This window comes from Annulohypoxylon truncatum, assembly GCF_022578515.1.
Source record: "Annulohypoxylon truncatum strain CBS 140777 unplaced genomic scaffold F4807scaffold_25, whole genome shotgun sequence".
Taxonomy (NCBI): Eukaryota; Fungi; Ascomycota; class Sordariomycetes; order Xylariales; family Hypoxylaceae; genus Annulohypoxylon; species Annulohypoxylon truncatum.
The window spans coordinates 221,372-241,819 of NW_025953811.1; the positions used below are offsets into that span (position 1 = coordinate 221,372).

Below are 20,448 nucleotides of genomic sequence, written 5' to 3' on the forward strand. Positions count from 1 at the left end.
GAACCTTAAGAAGTACCTTGATGGAATATATCTTGTCGTTCGGAAACACTTATAGATTCATGTCAAAGATAATTCAATACACTCACTTAAGTACTTATTATTTGTTACTAATTCATTGACACTCATTAAAGCATCAAATTCATATCACATTCTACTGATAGATGTAATTTATTCTAATTAAGACCATATTGTCACGGTGTTGTGATCACTTGGATATCGAGAGTAGCCTTGGGATCCCTAAACCGGCCTAGTCAAGGCTTCTTTGTATTGTAACATAGGAGCTATAATTACTCAAGGCCCTATGCGTCATCAAAGGGGGAACTGGAATAGCGTTTATTCACAGTTAGTATTTTATATTGAGGCAATTTCGACAAATAACAACGGGAACACATGGGTACCTAGGTACCTACTCGACCTGTGTAACCCCTATCTCCAATATAGCTAAGCCACAGACCTCGAGGACGAACTATTGAAGATCCGGATACTTACCTCGAGAAGGACATGTAGAGCATCATGATTAGGGCCTAGTCGGGTTTAAACTAGGGTTAATCCCAAGAACATGCATGGACATCGCGTCCGGTATATTGAGAGTTCATGATTTCAAAATTCTGTTAACCCATGTCTGATTCAGAGCCCACTAATGTACTCTATGTACAACAAAGGCCTGCATAGCATACCTGTAGCGAGAGCCGATTTTGATAAGCTCTCGCGCTTCTAATGCCATGGTACCTGAATCATCGCATGCCCGTCATTTGGCGTCTCATCTACGGCGTCGGAATCTACCCCCGGCCGCCGGTCCCTTTGCCCCATTGTTCCTCAACTTCAGCCTCTTGAAGTTCGTATGTGCCAGCTCGTTGACCTTTCTCGCCGCCTTGCGTACCGTGCCCTCCTTCTTATCCGCTTTCTTAGCCTTCCCGGCTTGGCCCTTCTGCTTAGGCTCTACGACTTCCTCGCCCTCTACAGGGTCAAACTCCGAGTCGGACCCTAGATCTAGTGGTTCTTGGTCAACCTTCGTAGCGTCGGCCTGTGTTTCGGGTATGATATCCTCAGCATCAGTGTGCTGGTCGTCCTCCGTAGACTCCTGTGGTCGCTTAGACCGGGTCGGTCTCATGTTCGCTCGTCGCGTAGTACGCTTCTGTCCCTTCTTCTTATAGACCCTCAGCGGCCGTCCATCACGGCCCACGTTGTCTTCTGTCGGACTGTCGTAGCGTCCCTCGTCATCAAATCCGCCAAGAAGCTGTTGCGCCTGGCTGTCTGGCTCAAGAATGTCCTCCTTTGGCTTCACGGGTTTCGTAGGTTGTGTGGCGTTTGACGGACCCGCGTCGTTCTCCATCTCGTGCAAGGCTTCAAGTTCGTCGTCGAGCGCCTCTTCCTCCAACTTTCGTAGACTGGCTACCACGCTGCTCAGACTACGGCCTAGTGGCTTGCGCGGTAGGCGTAGGGGAGCAGGGGATATGTAATCGCCATTCTCGTCAACTGTTGCCAGAGGAACCCTCCTGAGGAAGGATGGAGTAGATAGCTGTAACTTGCTGACTGAAGTTGGTGTTCTGCCTAGCGCAGTGTTGTCCCCTTGTCGCTTCGACGGCGTCTTAAATAACACACCACGCTTACTTATAGATGTTGGGGTTTGGCCTAGTTGTACGGCATCGACATTGCCCATCTGAGAAGTCCCCTTGCTGGGTGTGGCCTGAACTTTGTTATCCCGCAAAGGTCGGCTAGGCGGACCTTTGGATGGCGTGTTCTCCTCATTCTCATCCATCAGATCAAATAAGCCCAGTATCCGTCCATCTCTCTGGGGAGTAGGCCCAATTGAAGTAGGTAAAGCTGGGCTAAACAGTTTGCGCGTAGTAGAAGGCGTGGCAAATAACTCTGGATCTATGATTTGCTGGCGCATCTGAGAGGGTGTCTCAACAGGCTTCGACCGTTTCGAAGGTGTCTCCGCAAGGTTCTCTTCCGGCATGCGCTTCCGAGACGACGCCGATTCTTTGACTTTAGGGTTCGGAGGTTGGATCTTCCCTGAGAGGATGTCTCGAACCTGATTGTACTTCTTATACTTCTGGGCTAATTGTTGCATTTTGTTAGCTCTTTCAATTGGGCATATGATTCCATGTCGGCGTTAGTATTTACCTATGTCCGGGTTTTGCTTGATGTCCTCACGACGTGGCTTTGTGCCGCCATTGCGACTTGCCCAATCAGTTTCGAATCGCTTTAGATCAGCGCGCAATTCCTTGGATTGCTCCTCATATTTCTGTTTTTCACTCTCGTTCATCGTGGTCTGTAAGGTGGTATTTGCAATGTTAATGTGCGATGTATGACCTTCGACGTGAACGGTTGTTGAATTGTTTGAGAAAACGATAAAGGGTTAATTCAAGGTTAAGCTTTGGTTGTATCTGGAATGTCCCAAGGTCACTTGGTCTTGAATTGGACGCTAAGGCGCGAGAAGACCGCGACAAGCTTAACTTTAATTGATACGCGACGCGGTACAAATTAGTGGGTTGGTGGGTATAGTGGGGTATTTTCAGGGCGCAGGATTCCAAAGATTTCATTATGTCAGCAGAATAATGTGGACCATGTAACCATGTACCTTTATTATCCCAGTCATTTTCTCACGATTAATTGCCTTGATCTTTAACAAAACATCAACTTTGTGCCGTCTCTTACAACTGCTATTTTTGGTTTTATCGACGCTCCTTGTTCATACATGGATACGGACGCGGGTACATTTGATATACGGGCAAAAATCCTCCAGAACACACTTGCAGAAGTCGCATCAACAAGAAACCCGGCACAGTCCGATACCCCAAACGAAACATGTTGCGTCATTTGCCTTGATAATATCACCGAGGTTTGCGAGGCGAGGCCTTGCAGTCATCGAAACTTCGACTACCTATGTCTTCTTAGCTGGCTTGAGCAACAAACCAAGTGTCCGCTTTGTAAGAGCAACATCGATGAGGTCTGGTACGACTTTGAGAGTGATAGGCCAAATGCGAAGAGCAGGGTATACCTAGTTCCTCGTCCAAAGGAGCCAGCACAACAGCGCATACAGTCACAAACTCCATCACATCGATCGCGATATGTTGGTCCGAGGCCAAATCGACGACGATACGAAGAGGCGCCTCCACAAAGGTTGACTGTAGACGAAGCTCTCCTCCGCCGTCAAGATGTTTACCGGAATCAACTCTATTCTCTACATGTGGGATCCAACTTAAGGTCAGGCTATCGAGACTTGACTCCGCAGATGTTCGAATCGGACCCCGAGATGATTTCAAGAGCAAGAACATGGATAAGAAGGGAACTGCAAGTCTTCGAGTTCCTTCGCACTCCGCCCACTGCCCAATCGAGCGACGATGCGATGACGAGGAGGCGAGCGAACAACGCCGAGTTCCTGCTCGAATACATAGTCGCGATTCTGAAAACAGTCGATATCCAAGGAAGTCAGGGGCAGGCTGAGGAAATGCTGAAGGATTTTCTAGGCCGCGATCATACCAAGTTACTTCTTCATGAACTCAAGAACTTCCTGCGTAGCCCTTGGTCGTTGGAGGCTTGGGATCGCAAGGTGCAGTACCCCACGGCAAAGAAGCGGTCAATTGAAGATGATGATGAGGACCAAGAAAGTGGTTATCAAGGCAATGCGAGGCATCGGAGACGAACGCCAGATGAGAGCTCCGATAGGCGAAAACGGTACGCAGGCGATTCATATCGACCTACTTACTCCAGTCATCACCATAGAAGAATAGAACAAGTACGCCAATATAACCCAGATTAAACACTTCAATCATGTTGAATGAACCTTTAAATACATGTGCCGCCGCTTCGTGGGGATAAGGGCCAATAATCGCGCCGAAAACGGCCCCGGATCTCTATATATTAACCAAGATGCAGACTAGGTTTGCCAGTCCCGGAACTGATTTCAAAATCCATCTTGCCAGCCATGTCATCTAGATGGGCTGAGAAGGATGCCCATAGTCTTAATTGACTCTTCAGTACCTGCTTAATCTAGTCGGGCCTCCTGAGTGTTTGGTCGTAATAATCTGATCATCCTGCGCCAAATATTTTTCCACTAGTCATCGAACAAGACTGACAGAGATATCACAGCCAGACAGCAAGACTCGGTCGTATCAGTTCCCTAAATTGAAACTCTTAAACTACCTTCATAACCTGACTGATTTTAGCATAAATTATTTTTTCTCGAGATTCCCTTGGGTCTACCTCCTCACGCACACGGGTCACGAGCCTTGGTGGTAGCTTTGCGCGCTAGCAATCCGGGTCTCTCTTCCTCGTTAAATGCATAACCCCATTCTGAGCCCGTATATCGTGTTAATGATGAGTACACAATTAGACTAGGTATGTGAAGTCAACGTCAGAGGTCTTGTCCGTTGAGAGGTTTACTGGCCAGGGGTATAGCAGGAGGGAAGTTCAACTCTTAGGAGACTGTGGGCGGTCCTAAGGAGATAGTTTTTAGGCGAGAGAGTTCAGGGCTCCTCACACAACAACGTTGTGCCTCTTCTTTTTAGTTCCGCCGAGTGGCAGTAGCATACGTCTACGTCCTGCATGATTTTCTTACTGAGCAACTTGATTAACGAGTAGACCAAGAAAATCGACTAGAATTCTGAGGGCGTTTTTTCTTCGTAGCAAAGCTTGCGGCAACGCTATTGCTAGTAGCAAGCCTTGTACCAAAAGGTTGGAAGACGAACCCAATTACCCAACTTATCCTTCACCATCGTTAAACATAGCAGTGGCGATTATAGACAAAAGGCTACCACTGCCAAGGCATCTACAAGTAGATGTTAAATGATTTAGATCATAGATTGCCAAAATCGCGCGCAATGATAATCAATTTGATATTCGAGACCTAGTAATCATACTACGTGAATAGGGTAATAGTACGACGATTAACTAGGTAGCCCCTTCGCATAGAGGGTTCACTTGCTACAACAGCTTGGGGGTATCATGGAAATTAATGGTATAATATGATCACCTCACTGTATTGTACGCCATCCTTCGGAATCATTCATTCTTCTAATTGCTACTGACTTCTGAGTGTCTCACCTACCTGTTATTGTCTTAATGCTGTAGTCCGAAAAAGATAGCGACAGTAGATATGAGAAGCCCGATGTCGCCTACAGTTCGGTTAACACCCTTCCTATTCATGTTTCTTCATTGACAACGTTATCGTGCGCCGTCTTATCCTACGTACGTAGGTGCTATAGTAGTATGGATGACGTATGTAGGTGACTGGGCAGGTGCCCTAGACAACTACGGTTGGTCGATAAAATAAGCTTCCCCAGACCCACAGGGATTAGTGTGCTGTCAGCTAGCAGGTGGTCCGCTGGAGCGTGCACCTAGATTCTGACCCACATTGACCTCCGTGCCCCAGTAGATCAATCTGGGGTTCATGAGGTCAGATCTAGCAATACAGTAAAACCAAATAGCTAGGTATCGGTAGGTACCTATGTATGATTTATTCGATTTTTATTGGCCAAGTGAAATTGAATCAGTAAGAAGTGAAACGTTGCGCGGATTGGCAACCGTGGGATCACCACGGAATAGTCGTAAAAATATACTACCTATGTAGGTAGGTACTTATCGAGGTACATATCTACTTATGTACCCAAGTATATGATGGATTTCGAATTTCCACCCAATCAAGGTTAAGATCAATCGAACAATTCGCTTTAATAAATTATACCATCAATCAATGTACTAGTAAGTAGGTACCTATACCGTATAATAATCGATGGGAAAATAAAAATAACCAAGCTCAGGTATTTTTTTGATTGGTTGATTTAATTCCGTTTTAGGGATTGACATGGGTAATGGTTGGTCAATCTTGTCAACTGATGTGTTACAAGGGTCGGACCGTTATCGAGATCCACTAAAAGAGCCGCAATATCAAGATCATTGTCAAAATACCCCAGGCAACCACCACAGCTAAACTCAATCGACACGTTTTAATGAATATATACAGCTACATTTTTATTTTCTGAATACTGATGCTACCGACGACTAAAAATAATCCTAATCGGGATTAGTGCAGAGTTGCCAATCCTAATCAGCCTGGCCTTCGCTCCCATCTTCCTTTCCTATATATAGGTACCCAGGGATCCTTCACCAACTCTTCCTTCTTTTTTATTTTTTCAAACCCAAAACCACCCAAGTCAAGACCAAAAACTCACAGGTAAGCAACACTTAACTCCTAGTCACCTCTCTACTTAAGACCCACTTTCTTTTCACCCTTTCTACATAAATCAGATTCACCACTCTAATCTTTCCTTTCCTTCTCATCCTCCACCAACCCAATCCATCACCCACTAGCAACAGGTAAGCACCTAGGCAACGCTCAATTATTAGCAAAGCCTACATCCTCCCACCGCCCCACTACCCTCTACTATATATACCCAGGCATCCTTCGCCAATCTTTCCTTCTATTTCTCTTTCCCCATAATCCACTTCACCTAACCCAAGACCCATAAACCCCAGGTAAGAACCTAATCAATATCTACCGCCCTTATCAATCATTCCAATCTATCCACCCTGAGCATCATCCACTTCAACTATCTTCACTATCTTCACTATCTTCAACCTTCCAATCTTCTTGACCTTCTTCGACCTTCTTCATTGCCTTTCCCTTCCCTCAATATCATCAATATTCATCACTATTGCAATTACTTTTAACCAAAACACATCATCACCATCAATAATCATCATCCATCACTAGGGACCATCATTCACTATTATCAATACCATACCTATGTACCTAAGTAACATTGCTATCAACCGTCGTTACATTCTCACTCGTCCCCTACCTTTCAATTCTACTCGTCACCCACCATCCTAACTTACCGGTCGCTCGTCACTCGTCACCCACCCCTCTATTCTACCTGGCACCTACCCCACTAACCTAACATAACCATGACCTGACAACACCATCTACCCCCACCATCATTCACTCACCAAACATAACCATACCATACCTTACCTTACCTATCTCCTACGTAACATAATGGTTGCGTGCATCTAAAGCTATTAATGTGTCTATTCAAACTTACCCACAGCAACAATACTAACACTGAACTTAGGTACCACACTTCCTATCCATTTTCTTTTATACCTTAACCCTTTTCCTCTTTCTCCTTGCTATTTTACCCATCCTATTTCCATTTTTGACTTTGGCTCTTACTCTAATAGACCCTTACCCATTCTGCTTTAATCTTTTCTTTCCCCCTTCCCCACCCTTGGACCCGGACACTACCCTCCGGTTCGATTGAGACCGACTATTTCGCCGACGACGAGGAATAGCTCCGCCTCCCGACCCGCGAACTAGGCATCGACTACCTAGCGACCGGCTGAGACTTCCCTCGGACGCCGACGACGAGTCCTTGGTACGCCTCTGCGACCGCGGTCTGGGCATCGACAACCCAGCAACGACAAGACCTCCCTTAAGCGCCGACGACGAGCTTTTGGCACGCCTTGCGACCCGCGATATCCCCTCCCGGACCCCGCTCCCCGGACATCACCCTCCGGCACGGTAGAGACCTCCCTTGGACGCCGACGACGAGTCCTTGGCACGCCTCTCGACCCGCGAGCGCCCCTTCCCGGACCCCTCCCCTCCCCTCCCTTCCCCCAAACTCTGGATTCTCTATGCTAACCTCTTGTTGGATTATAGCGTGGGCTTTAGCTGTGACTGGTGACGTGAGCCATGACCTAGTGTCGGGTGTGCGACCAGATCCTAGCACATCAAAATGGGCAGAGTTCCACGCATTAACGGATTCTACCATATCCTCTAGTGCTGGGACTCATCGTCCGATATTTATCTACTCTAAAGACAGAATTTTGTTCAACTTCCGTGGTTCACATAATCTTCTTTAGGGTAGAGCTACTGGCACCGGGGGCTTTGCGAACTTTTCAGGGGGCTACAAGGGGAACTGGGGGATGCAGATACCAAGATGGCGAAATCATACAAGACAAATGGGAGGGAGGGAGGGAGATAGAAAAAAAGAAAAGAAAAAAGAAGAAAAAAAAAAGAGGAAAAAAAGAAGAAGAAAAGGAGATGACAAAACGGCGAGAAACAAAAACAAGAAGGGCTCTGGGGGTATCTTAGAGGGGACTGGGGGTCTGAAGCAATCCGGGGGCTTTATGCGGGTCTAGGGGCACATATATGGCACAAGGTCTGAGATGAGCATTGTTTATCTCTAGAATTTGATCCATATCAACCAGAATAAAATGGGCAAGCCGCTCGCAACGGGATTCTCTACATCTTCCCGACCTGCAGCGGCATGGTCCAGACATACCGAAGAAAAAGAAAAAAAAACAAGTAATATCATAAATTGATAGTAACAGCGGGAGGGAGGGAGGGAAAAAAGATGAACAGCCAAAAAAAAAAAAAAAAAAAAAAAGAGGAAAGAAAAGAAGAAAAGAAGAGAACAAAAAAAAACCCTGACGGACCTGGGGGCTGTTGAGCGGAATTGGTGGATTGGGAGGGAGGTTGAGGGCTCTGAGGGCTTCTGACGGAACAGGGGGTTTTTGTGACACTGGGGGTACATCCGTAGCTGAGATCTGAGATATGCAATCATCTCTGGAGCTATCTTCATAACTCATCATCTACGAGAGGAATAAAATTGGCATCGTCCCAATCGTGGGAGTTCTCCACAGCTCCCATGTGCGACATAGGCCAGACATACTTTTATCTCTAACTAGCCTTCTGTGCATGCATATATACTTAGATAAGGATTCCCACAATAAAATTGATTACACTACATGAATTCAAAGCCACTCTTGACCTGTCTCGGAATGTTCATCTGATGAGTTGCTAGTTTCACTGTCACCGAGAACTGAAAAATAAATGTATGATGAGTTTTGTTCTGGTCAAGATTAACATACGAACCCATAATGTGGCAGCCCAAGTAAATTCAAATTTCCGTGAAGTGATATTCCTCTTATTGGTTTGATGTAGTGGCTGGAGAAGTTTGCATCCGTAGGTAACTCAAGTAACAATGCCGTTGATACGCGCTATAATATCCTCTAAACCCATATCATAGCCCAAGAAAGCATTCACTCTTACCCTCAGCATTGTTTAGATCATTACGCTTGACTATTACAGCCTTTTAATCGCTATTATATCCTCCGCCTCGGTCTAACGGGTTCATATATAGCTTTAAGCCATCACTGATCTCAGTTTATCCCTAGAACCAACCTGAACCCTCACGACCGGATGCATCACCTCCCCACGCTCATCCCAGTATCTCGGCACCACCACGTGGTCGCTACTCACCCGCATCATTCGCTTCACCGGTACCAGATCTCCAACGTACATCTCCTCAATCAGCTGCCAGATCCGCCTTCGGTTGCGCAGGCCGCTAGGCACTTTCAGCGAGCTGCTCTCCGCGTCCCAGATGCTCCAGGCCTCCTGGCTGAGCTTGCGCACGAGCAGCTCCCAGTTGGGTTCTTGGCTGCCGTGCTCGCGGCCCCAGCGCGCGCAGAAGTCCCTGACGACGGCGACGTCGAGGTCCCGCAGGAACGGCAGGCATTCGCCGCGGAGCAGGACTTCGCGCCATATCCATTGCGGTAGTAACCCGTTGCAGGTGCCTGGCATGCCGTTGCGCGATGCTAGGAACGAGCATACGTGGTCTCGGAGCTCTGGGGGGAGCGCGAGGAATCTCTTCTGAAAGGATACGGCTTGTGGGATTGCTGCCGTTGCGGGAGGTAGGCTGCTTAGGTTTTCAAGGACTGCGGAGGTTAGGTCGGACACGTGTAGGGGGTAAGCTGCTTCCTATGTCTCGAGTTAACTGCGTGTAACTGCGTGTTAGGGGTATGCTTGATCTGAACTACATACCCATCGCTCAACCTTCCGATCAATCTCCCCGCTAGGAAAAGACCCTGACAACATGGGAGCAAATCGGAATGGCATGTAATAGCTGTGAGGTAATTGGATTCGCTGAGGCGATGCTACAAATTCGATACTCGAGCTCATGAGATACATATCGTCGACCTTGAAGCGCATGCGCAGGACCTTCCACAGGGTACGCAAGTCGCGGACGGCGATATCGTGCGGCGAACGACGCATGACAGTCTCGGCTACCTCAAGACATGCCTCGTGCGTCGCGATATAGTACGGTGTCACTACCCATTCGCCGTTCTCTTCGCGGCCGTATGAGCGGTTGGAATCCACTTCTTCCTGCTCCATATCTGCGTCCCCATCCTGATTAGCGGCGATGATGCGAAGGCGATCTTTCTCAATCACGCGCGCACGGTCCTTCCGTATCTCCCGCGCCGTGGAGATATCCAGTCGTTTAGCATCCCGTTTCTTCCCTCCCCGGTAGTGCTCCTCCAGGTGCTCGAACTCCCTGTCCGGGTCGCTGAGGAGCACGGCTTCCGTCTGCCATCTTTCAGCTGAGCTGAGCTCCGGCGTCGGCGGTAGGATCGCGTCGCCGCAGATAGCACAGCATAGTTTCCCCTCGTAGGGCGCCGGGCTCGACATATTTCCAAGGACGTTTTTAGATCTAGACTTAGTGGTTTCTTTGTCCCTCTTTTCTCGTCCGGATCTGGGGAACATCTAGGAGACAAGGGCCATTATCATTACTACGAGCATGTTGGCAGCGATGACAATGTGGGGTCCTTGCAGTAATAGCTGACGGGCCGGAGTAACTCACTTGGCCTCCATTTATATTTGCCTGCGCGTGATTGGTCGGGAGGAGGTTCGTTGGACGGCGAGATGTCTTACAGCAGGCATAGTAGCAGAGATCTGCTGGGGTCAGCTCTGGATATTGTCCAATGAGATGGTAGCAGCACGTGCCACAGAGTCGCATGGTGTGTTACCCCTTGCAGCCGTGGTCCAGCCCTTGTCTTATTTCCAGCATCCTGGCTATAAATAGAATCCTGATTATGTAAGGCATATCTCTCCTTAACAAGGAGGTAATTTTGAGTCACGTGCCTTGCACCGTTAGAAGCCTGATTAGTCACCTTTTCCCCCCATTTCCAGCTCGGCCCCGCTATCCTTCACCTCTAGGTACCCTTGATGTTCAACCTATTTTCTCCATAATAAACTTAGCTAAAAATGTCTATTTCATTCCGGGATTTGTATGATTGGTCCTTAACACTAACATTGGAGTTACTCCTATCTCGTTAGGAAGAATGTCAAGTTTCAAGCGTGCCGGGAGCCTCGATCGAATCACATTAATTCCGAGCGAAGGCGACGAGGATGAGAAATTCCCACTACAAGCACACGCATTGGATAAACTCGACTTCAACGAAATCCTCACCTTCAGTACCAATGACAAGACTCAACTTGTTCTAGATTGCGAAGACACGAGCGACGATTCCTGGTGTTGTTGTATACATCGTCGTACACTTTCGACTTTGCGTACATCGCATCTCCCCAAGACCCTAGAATCGCACAAATGGAGGTATGTGCGTGTTTTAGCAATTCCTGGTGAGTTATTCGTATTAGTTTCCTGACATTATCTTCCTTGAAATAAGTCCAATGTGGAAACTCATAATATATTGGCAAATATCAAGGAGAACCCCCTTATGCCAGTTGTCGATATGATAAACTCGAGTTTGAAAACCTCGAGTTTGAAATCCCTTCATACAGCAGCATAGCAAATCCGCGCTTCGCGTACGAGGACCTATGCAGAGTTGCAGAGGAAGTCAAAAAGTTAGCTGCCATCAAGTCTACGTCTTTTGTAACAGACGTCGAAACTTTATCCGCCATATTTCATACAGTCCGCGACAAACTCGTCTACACGGAAGATGACAAGGGTATAGAGGGAATGTGTTTCAATATCCATTCCGAGAACGGCGTTATTTTCATGAAGACGCTCAACAGCTCTCGGCTTCAAGGGCTATATCATCATGCTGCGAGTAGCCATTTGATGACAAAAATGGTCCAGCAGCCTTTCCTAATAGGAAATAAATTGAGGGAAAATATGGAGCTCACCCAATTCAAACGTGTGGTTTCGTACAGGTTTGGTGATTATCCTCTGATTGTGGAGGACCCTAATCACGTCACACGCAACGTACCTCGCAGAGAATGGATGCATAGAATGCAACTCAAGGAGAGTGGATTCCTCGCGGAACCTGATCAGCTTGAAGATGATCGGGATCAGAATAATGCTTGCTGCCAAGAAGATATAGGGCCGGATCTCCCACCTTACGTTGTCTTCAAAAATATCACTATGCAGTACGATCGCTGTTCACCTCTAACAAGCAGTCAGGACACAGCCCTCTTTCCTCGCATAGCATACAAACGTGAAGACGACATAACACGATCACAGTTGTGGTTTTCGGGCACCAGAGACTTTTTAGTTGGGTTGTTACCTAATCCTGACTTGAGAGATGACCTCGTGGATACTGGCAGTTTTGATCCCGGTCTGGGTACGAGGGCTGGATGGCCTGAGTTCGACAAATGGCTATCTGACCATCAAGTCGAACTTAGTATGAAACTAGTACATCGAATCTTGGCGTACATCAAACATACTGCGAATAATCTTAGTCAGCGGGGTATCAAGAAATTTCACTTGAAGCACATGAGAAAGTCTGACCAGTACTTCATCGTATCTTTGGGAGAGGAGCACGGGCATTTGCCCGAGGACCTGGTGTCCAGCCATGTAGCCACAGAGCTTGGTAAGGCAGAGGAGAACGTCAAGGAGAAGAAGACGGATTAGTAGGGATATCAGAGGGCGTGATATTCCAGCACCCGGCATGATATACTTTTCTCCTTTTTCATTGCGTCAGATTCCCTAACACTACAAGCCGTAAGACTGCTTGATATGGCTGAACTACAAATACTTTGGACTTAATGGACTATGAATAATCTCGCTGCTGCGGTATATCTATTCCTGCATCACTTATAAGTTTGGCCTATTGCATTTTTCGCCCCTTCCTCAGCACGGCCCCTATCCTTCCCTCCCTGCATGCCTCCATTCCCTCCCCCTGGCAATAACTAGCCATAAAGAGACGCTCAAAATAACCCAGAGTCCCGTGACAAAGACCCCCGTCCACCCCATCCTAGTCCAATCGATGAGTGGCGAGGACACCGCTGCTGCCCCAGCATCGACGAGATGCCAACGTGAAATTTTCGCCGCAAAAGGAGTCGCTTGTGACCCAACTTGCGTATTAACGGTAAGCGTGTTCAGAGCGTGCGTAACACCGGCAATGGATACCCCGCAGAAGAACAAGCACACCTCGATCCCCGCCAACGAAGCTTTAGCCTGCATCGCCCTGCCGTATCTCATAACGACAACGCATGTGAGATACACGAACGGTAGCGAGACTTGCTGGCGCATCTTCTCGATAGATAGGCTCGCTCAGTCCTGCTGGCGGTCCTTGGGTATCGTTATCTTGGCGGCGCGAGCGTGCCACCGGAAGTTCCGGTCCAGGAGGTGTCCGTCCGTGTGCCGGTACGACGGGCTGTCGAAGCCGAGAGGCAGGCAGCACGCGCCGATGATGACGGATGAGAAAACGAAGCAGACGGAGAATTCGCTGGAGAGCGTGGTCAGGAGCATGTAGTACCCGCCGTAGACAAGCGCGCTAGAGCTGAGGATTATGCCGCCAAACCTCTCGAAGGGCATCTTCAGAGAGGTATCGGGCTCGATGCCTTGGCGCCGCTGGCGCTGCTGCTTGACGTAGGCTGGGATGGACATATTCCACCATGAAGACAGAATGCGGCCGTTGCCGACGACCTTATGGCCGGTTTGGGAGAGGAATACGAATAGAGTGAGGAATGGCACGCCCGACAGGATTGTTAAGGACCAGAAGATCGCTCGCCAGCCTAAGTATTGGTTAATCTGATCCCCCGATCACGGGCCTGAGTGCTGGGCCGAGAGTTACGGTTATGGAGGCGTATTCGAGGTATTTCATGGGCCATGCGCGCGTGGAAACGTCTGCAGATACAGCGCTGCCTAGGGCGACGGTCGCGCTGCTTTCGTAGCTCCGTAGGTAGCGGAGGACAAAGGGGGCGGCGTATGAACACTGCATTGCCAGGTCGATGTTATCTGCTAGATACCTACCTACCTAGGTAAATTACGGAATGGATTATGCAGACAGGACGATGTCCGTACGCATCGGAGTAGTTAACGATGAAGGATGGCGCAAATGCCTATCAATTTGCGAGTAAGCGATACTCTGGAGGCTTATTAGATATATTGTCATGGTACTGGAAGGTTGATTAAAGATGTGGAGACATTGAGATCTTGCGCAAGTGATGGTAGCGTAGGGAGTAGATCACACCGGATAAGGGTGATATCATGGCTGTAAAAGGTACAGTTAGTATCGCCACAGCTTTTTCTTGGCAGTCATGGTTGAATAAAGAGGCTTGTCAGTTTATGTGACTTGCTCGCCAGATACCTAATCTTTAGCAACATTACTTCCATTAGCTCCTCCAGAGTCTCCAGTTTCGGCAGCATGGTTTGCTGTTCGTGGACGAGCATCAGAGTAGGCATATTGAGATGCAAGACTTAATGCGATCAACTACCCCCCTTCTTGTTTTCGGCCATCTCCGGAGTAAGTATGAAAGAAGATGCGAATTTTCCTGGCATTGAAGAGGGATTTGATACTCATTAGACTACCGTTAAAACATGAAGGCCTACAATCAAGCTGATAGCTTTTGGTGTACGATCTTCAGGGGAAGGGGCTTGCTGAGGTACACTGGTTGTAGGATCCTTGCGTTCATGTCGAAGAGTTAATCGTCTTTATATAACCCTCTTGATAAGCCAAAAGCCCAGATTATAATTCGAGTCGATGTCATTTCGCGTTATCGTCGCGACTATGCTGGAAGATCGAGGAATGAGTAAAAATCTCTACTCTATTGCCGATTCGGCACCGATTTTCATTCAGGGGTCCCGGAAACAAGATGGTTGGCCGGAGCCGAATCGGCTATTCCCGGTTTCACGCTACGCAGTGCCCTGATTCTTGCGGAGTCCTACATCAACAGTTTCATTGAGAGTTTTATTCTATTTCCAACTGAGAGATAAATAAGTACTTTATCAGCCATTTATTTTCGCGAATCTCAGTTGATCGCCTCAACGCTTAATTAGGTTGAACTTCGATTATCAATAATCATTCCCCTCAAATTCACGATGGCGAGCAAAGGATGTAACGATATCCCACCAGTGTCTTCAGACTATGTTCCAAGGGGAACTTATGAGACTATTGCCGGCTTGAAGACATGTAAGTAGATATTCCTTATGCAGGGCCTGCAGTAGTATTGTCGTAACGGTTACTCTTCAGTACCGATGAAACCAAAAATTCAATTTCACCGTAATATCCTATTATCATACTAACATTCCTTAGACGTCATCGGTCCGCAGTCTCCCCAAACTGCGATCATCGATATCTACGATGTCTTCGGGCTAGCGCCTCAAACGCTGCAAGGCGCCGACCGTCTGTCATCGTCTCTCAACGCGCTTGTCATCGTGCCGGATTTCTTTGACGGCGTGTACATGCAGGAAGCCTGGATGCCGCCCGATACGGAAGAGAAAAAGGCGGCCATGGCAAAGTTCCGGGAAGAGCGGGCCGCCATCCCGAAGAACGTCGAGAAACTGCTCGAGGTGCGCAAAGCGGCTGGTGAGAAGTGGCCTTCAACCGGAGACCGCTGGGGAGTCTTCGGGCTGTGCTGGGGCAGCAAGATCGGGATTCTGGCCTGCGGTAAAGACAATGAGGGGTCGGGAAGGGTGTTCAAGGTGAGCGGGACCGCACATCCGAGCCGCCTGGAGGCCGCGGACGCGGAAGCCCTGACGGTACCGTATATTTGTCTAGCTTCCCCCGGGGAGCCGGCCGATATTGTGGCGCAGTATAAGGAGATTTTAGAAGGACCTGGGAAGGTTGGGGTTGTGGAGACGTACGGAAGTATGTTCCATGGTTGGATGGGGGCTAGAGCAAAGCTGGACGATGAGAACAACAAGAAAGAGTATGAGAGGGGTTACAACCAGGTTGCTGAGTTCTTCGGGAAGTATCTATAGAAAGCAATTATGAGGCACCATCTTTTGGACGATTTGTGTAAAAGATGATGAATTATAGCCTATCCCCTACCGCACGTGGAGGATAGATCCGTGGAGTTGCCGAAGACCCGCTTCGCTGCTTAGCAGTTGAATCAACTGTTACAACAGTAGTCCTCATAATCTCATTAGGCATGCGCTCTACACCTGTTTCCTCATCATAAATGCTATTCACCCAGCTATGCTCGTTTCTCCCGCATCGAGCGGTGATTTCGGTCAGCGTTTGAGTTTGAAAATACCTTGATGCTCTTCGACCACCACTGCTATAGCTAGAAAAGGGGCGAAGTCCATATGAGTCTATCTTCGAGAAGTGCATAGAGCGAGCCGCACTTTCATGCAACTTCTGGAACATGGGCTTGATACACGGAATACAGGAGGCGGTAATTCCCATATTCAATTCGACTCTAAGACCTGTAAGTACTAGATTCATAAATGCGGAAGAATGTAGGAATCTCACGGGTTCCACGTGGCAAGACTGGCTGAATCCCGCAGCACTTCATTGGTTTCCCCCAGTTTCACAATATATATTGGCTTCAAAACGCCTGCGGCACATGCGCTACAAAATAATTAGATTACAATTTGGAAGCACTTGACGAAAGAAACACTTACACGATACCAACAACAAGAACAGGGATTAGTGAAAATTTCTCTCGAGGAGTGGTCTGGATATTCCAAAGTATTATGCTAGCTAGCACAAGAACAAGGTAGTCGGTAATGACGTTGACAACTGCGATGAGGGTTTAGTAACGACAGCCCATATGATAGACCCAGGAAAGAAGAAACAGATAACTTAATGAGGAAATACTTACTCGAATTGGTATACCTGACGCCCCGCATAGTTCCTTGTGACAAGCATTTTGACTCAACACGGGAATCCCATATTGCTGCCATATCAATACACTGGATCATCGACAGGACAAACCGAGCAGATGTAAAGGCCAAAAGGAATACTATGACGCCTTGAATAGTGCGTTTATAGACATGTGGAGGTCCTGTTCGTATAAGGGATAACCCGATAGATATCTTTGCTATTGGAATAGCCCACTGGGAAATCGTTTGCGATACAAAATCCAATTTGAGAGCGACCCTGATCATCTCCGGATCAAGATACACAGAATAGCGCCCTACTCCGTATTGGACTTCAGCGATGATAATTCCCATCCCAGCTAAAGACAGGAGCTAGGTTAAGTTCAATTAGTCGCATATTACCGACGAAGATACTCTAGAACTGCCCATACCATAGCGAAAATGATAGCGTAATCCTGAAAGTTATGTACTCGTCAGACTATTGTTCAACGTTTTGGATTGTAGCTTCATACATCTGCCCCGAAACTCCGCACCATGCATGTACGGACATAAATCTTTAGACAAACGGCAATTAGGGCAGTCGAAGTTGTCGATATCACGGCTCCCAAGATGCTGGGTCCTCGACTTTCATCAGGCGGACGGGCGTCGGGGAGGGGCGACGCTGACATTGTCAAAGTTGGAAATAAATAATATAAACTAATTGACAGCCATCACCGAATGTTGAAAGAGGTGATATTCTCTTTTAGGTAATGGCTGATGCCGAGACATATCCATAGATCTCTTAGTAAAGTTGCCATCCACTCGGGCCCCGCCACTCTTGGACGGAAGCTAATGTCATACGATAGAATGAATCGCATCTTATGTAAATCGTACGGTTGACGCCGATGTTTCTCTATTCGCAGTTGGTAAGAAAAGATGGGTTGGCTACGACACCGGTCCTGTAAACTGGAACCCCTAAATAAGGATGCGGATAGAGGGACCGCCTAGATTTAAGCGACTCAATATCCTAAGAGCTTACTACAAAGCTAACCCCAGATACATAAGTCAAACTCTAGCCTAGTCTACGGATGATAGTTAGCTAGAGGTTATCGAACTCTTATGGTTGGGGAAAGACACAATACCTACACTAGTACTTACTTGTTCCAGCTTAGGGACTGTCGAGTACTCTTTATTCCCGCGATGCTATAATAACATAGGAGTGTCATGAATCTTGACGAAAGGAAAGACTAACTCCGGAACTGAATACTATTGCAACTCTTGAAAGTGACCTAAAAACCGCGGAGTTTTGGGTCGGGATATCTCGCATGCCTAACTCGTAGAAAAGAGGACCACAGTCTTAAATCGTGAATTGATGGGTACTTTGTTGATACCCTCGTACCCTTGTTATATGTGCATCGAATCGTTTGTCCGAGCAGTTAAGATCGTATTGACTAAGCTGGTTCTGGGTTAGTTCTTGAGCCTGGTTAATTCCGTGGACTTGGGCTTCACCTGGACCGGGGTGGTAGTGCCGGACTACAGGGCTTGGAAATACTACGTATTCAATGAATAGTGTATGATTGGTGCTTAGACTTAGCTACTCCATATTGTTCCAGGTTCTTTTCTTTCTTCGCTACAGGATATAAACATAATGCAACGAGAATAAACACCGATAGACAGCGAGAGAGAACCTAGACTATTTTACATTAGCGTATGGGAAGACACTAATCGACCGGGAAAACCTTTGAAGGGAAGGTCATAAGATGTCTAAGATAGTAACAGTAGATTATAAACATATGTGGATATGATCGCCTTGCAGCTATGATTGCCTTGATGAGTACCTACCTAGGTAGTTAGATTCCATGTGAAGAAAAAGAAAAAAGGAAAGATAGGGAATTTGTGAAAACCTATAAAGATATCTCTAGGATGGAACTCCCACCTACGCCGATCTTCCTCAGTGAATACATCATACAGAGATCACATATGCATCATATGGGCTTGGCTGTAAACCACCTATCCAAGCTACCTAGTCCGATTTTTTTCTGAGCTTATGTTATAGCTCCCGTCCCTTCACCATGCATATTTATCGCTTAATTTGCACGTTTTTGCTAACAACTTTAGTGGCTGCTCGATTCAATTCCAGTGAATTCACCGAGTCTCTTACGGAGCTAGAGAACTTACTTAACCAGGCTAGGTCCAAGCAAGCTGGTATCCTGGACAGCAGAGTCAGGAGCTCTGGGAAGAGAGTTCAAACATGTACTTATGAGAAGCTTACGGTCCGCCGTGAATGGTGAGTCAAAATTGTCATCCAAGTTTGACAGAGCTGAAACTATTACTAGGGGATCCTTGAGCAAAAAAGAGCGCAAGGCCTACACGGATGCCGTCCTATGCCTGCAAAAACTACCAGCGAAGACACCTGCTAGCTTAGTGCCCGGAGCTAGATCGCGGTACGATGACTTCGTAGCTGCCCACCTTAATCAGACGTTAAAAATCCACTATACCGTGAGCACTCCACACGTCCCCGTCATGAGGCACCTCTAACTAACTTCAACTAATCTCCAAGGGGACTTTCCTTGCCTGGCACCGGTGGTTCACCTATACCTACGAACAAACTTTGAGGAATGAATGCGGTTATACGGGCTACCAACCGTAAGTCAATCATAAAGCATCGGGATAGAATCAAGCCAACCTAGTTTAGGTATTGGAACTGGGGATTATACGCCGAGGACCCAACCTCTTCACCAATATTTGATGGCACACCATATAGCATGTCCGGCAATGGCGCATATATCCCCAATAAAGGTCCACTAGTCATAACGGTTAGTGGTGATCCGCCGATTTACTTACCACCTGGCAACGGGGGCGGGTGCGTTACATCTGGCCCCTTTAAAGACATGGTAGTAAGCCTAGGACCCGTGAACCTTCCAATTAATAACGGATCTACCGTCACGGGAAGTGGATTAGACTACAATCCTCGGTGTCTCAGAAGGGACATATCTGTCGGTATCAACTCTGCCTACGCGAATGCTACATCGATTGTCAATCTTATTCAGCAGAACAACAATATCGCCGACTTCCAGCAGGTTATGCAGGGTGTTCCTGGTTCGGGATCTATTGGGGTTCATGGTGGCGGTCACTACACCATAGGTGGCAACCCAGGCGCCGATGTTTACGTTTCACCTGGTGATCCCGCTTTCTATCTTCACCATGGCATGATCGACCTGGTTTGGTGGGCGTGGCAAAGCCTCGATTATAAGAACCGCCGCAATGCCATCTCAGGCACGGGAACTTTCTTGAATAGTCCTCCATCACCCAATACGACTCTGGATGACATCGTAGATCTCGGCTACGCCGGTGGGTATCCAATCACAATGAGGGAGCTCATGAGTACCTATGACGGGCCGTTCTGCTATACGTATATATAGATCTCGCGTGGTGGCGGTACTGGGCTCGATCGCAGGCCTATCAATCTGTAAATAGAGATCGCTACAATTCATGTGATGCTAGATACCTTGTCGAATATGAGAAAGGGTCCAACCTTGTTGATATGACCCACAATTAATAGGGGGAGGGGGCTCGCTTTACCTACCTGATAGTCACTAAATGTCAAATGTTCTACATTGAATGAATCCTATAGATAATTGAATTGTGATGGTTGCTACGAGTTAAAGAA

At 47.5% G+C, this 20,448-nt stretch overlaps 7 protein-coding genes across 7 annotated transcripts; 4 read left to right on the forward strand and 3 right to left on the reverse strand.

Moving 5' to 3' along the window:
* Nucleotides 1-571: 571 nt before the first annotated feature.
* Nucleotides 572-2,466, reverse strand: F4807DRAFT_167353 (DNA replication/checkpoint protein). Its single transcript, XM_047993416.1, has 2 exons — nucleotides 2,128-2,466; nucleotides 572-2,061 (listed from the first exon to the last, which is right to left on the reverse strand). Exons 1-2 carry the CDS (start codon nucleotides 2,267-2,269, stop codon nucleotides 761-763), a joined length of 1,443 nt encoding a protein of 480 aa, XP_047852327.1. The 5' UTR covers nucleotides 2,270-2,466; the 3' UTR covers nucleotides 572-760.
* A 171-nt stretch (nucleotides 2,467-2,637) lies between these two features.
* Nucleotides 2,638-3,775, forward strand: F4807DRAFT_433399 (uncharacterized protein). Its single transcript, XM_047998673.1, has one exon. It carries the CDS (start codon nucleotides 2,702-2,704, stop codon nucleotides 3,764-3,766), a length of 1,065 nt encoding a protein of 354 aa, XP_047852328.1. The 5' UTR covers nucleotides 2,638-2,701; the 3' UTR covers nucleotides 3,767-3,775.
* A 5,050-nt stretch (nucleotides 3,776-8,825) lies between these two features.
* F4807DRAFT_433404 (uncharacterized protein) lies at nucleotides 8,826-10,891 on the reverse strand. Its single transcript, XM_047998674.1, has 2 exons — nucleotides 9,833-10,891; nucleotides 8,826-9,769 (listed from the first exon to the last, which is right to left on the reverse strand). The coding sequence occupies exons 1-2, from the start codon at nucleotides 10,550-10,552 to the stop codon at nucleotides 9,155-9,157; spliced, it is 1,335 nt and encodes a 444-aa protein (XP_047852329.1). The 5' UTR covers nucleotides 10,553-10,891; the 3' UTR covers nucleotides 8,826-9,154.
* A 134-nt stretch (nucleotides 10,892-11,025) lies between these two features.
* Nucleotides 11,026-12,943, forward strand: F4807DRAFT_433406 (uncharacterized protein). The gene is made up of 2 exons (XM_047998675.1): nucleotides 11,026-11,428; nucleotides 11,515-12,943. The coding sequence occupies exons 1-2, from the start codon at nucleotides 11,131-11,133 to the stop codon at nucleotides 12,660-12,662; spliced, it is 1,446 nt and encodes a 481-aa protein (XP_047852330.1). The 5' UTR covers nucleotides 11,026-11,130; the 3' UTR covers nucleotides 12,663-12,943.
* Nucleotides 12,894-14,492, reverse strand: F4807DRAFT_452648 (putative MFS transporter; the record flags this gene model as incomplete). Its single annotated transcript, XM_048000356.1, has 7 exons — nucleotides 12,894-13,299; nucleotides 13,360-13,784; nucleotides 13,828-13,994; nucleotides 14,047-14,095; nucleotides 14,154-14,188; nucleotides 14,227-14,283; nucleotides 14,471-14,492. The coding sequence occupies 7 exons, from the start codon at nucleotides 14,490-14,492 to the stop codon at nucleotides 12,894-12,896; spliced, it is 1,161 nt and encodes a 386-aa protein (XP_047852331.1).
* A 443-nt stretch (nucleotides 14,493-14,935) lies between these two features.
* Nucleotides 14,936-16,199, forward strand: F4807DRAFT_433411 (alpha/beta-hydrolase). Its single transcript, XM_047998676.1, has 2 exons — nucleotides 14,936-15,165; nucleotides 15,289-16,199. Exons 1-2 carry the CDS (start codon nucleotides 15,075-15,077, stop codon nucleotides 15,954-15,956), a joined length of 759 nt encoding a protein of 252 aa, XP_047852332.1. The 5' UTR covers nucleotides 14,936-15,074; the 3' UTR covers nucleotides 15,957-16,199.
* Nucleotides 16,200-18,701: 2,502 nt separating this feature from the next.
* F4807DRAFT_469031 (Di-copper centre-containing protein) lies at nucleotides 18,702-20,337 on the forward strand (the record flags this gene model as incomplete). The annotated part of the gene is made up of 6 exons (XM_048002663.1): nucleotides 18,702-18,732; nucleotides 18,897-19,065; nucleotides 19,115-19,277; nucleotides 19,339-19,424; nucleotides 19,474-20,129; nucleotides 20,201-20,337. The coding sequence occupies 6 exons, from the start codon at nucleotides 18,702-18,704 to the stop codon at nucleotides 20,335-20,337; spliced, it is 1,242 nt and encodes a 413-aa protein (XP_047852333.1).
* Nucleotides 20,338-20,448: the final 111 nt, after the last annotated feature.

Coding starts and splice junctions, on each gene's coding strand:
- F4807DRAFT_433411 (XM_047998676.1), top strand. CDS start 15,075: ATGGCGAGCAAAGGATGTAACGATATCCCACCAGTGTCTTCAGACTAT. Junction 15,166..15,288: donor TATTGCCGGCTTGAAGACAT/GTAAGTAGATAT, acceptor AACATTCCTTAG/ACGTCATCGGTCCGCAGTCT.
- F4807DRAFT_433399 (XM_047998673.1), top strand. CDS start 2,702: ATGGATACGGACGCGGGTACATTTGATATACGGGCAAAAATCCTCCAG.
- F4807DRAFT_433404 (XM_047998674.1), bottom strand. CDS start 10,552: ATGTTCCCCAGATCCGGACGAGAAAAGAGGGACAAAGAAACCACTAAG. Junction 9,770..9,832: donor ATCGGAAGGTTGAGCGATGG/GTATGTAGTTCA, acceptor CTCGAGACATAG/GAAGCAGCTTACCCCCTACA.
- F4807DRAFT_167353 (XM_047993416.1), bottom strand. CDS start 2,269: ATGAACGAGAGTGAAAAACAGAAATATGAGGAGCAATCCAAGGAATTG. Junction 2,062..2,127: donor CAAGCAAAACCCGGACATAG/GTAAATACTAAC, acceptor TGCAACAATTAG/CCCAGAAGTATAAGAAGTAC.
- F4807DRAFT_433406 (XM_047998675.1), top strand. CDS start 11,131: ATGTCAAGTTTCAAGCGTGCCGGGAGCCTCGATCGAATCACATTAATT. Junction 11,429..11,514: donor GCGTGTTTTAGCAATTCCTG/GTGAGTTATTCG, acceptor GCAAATATCAAG/GAGAACCCCCTTATGCCAGT.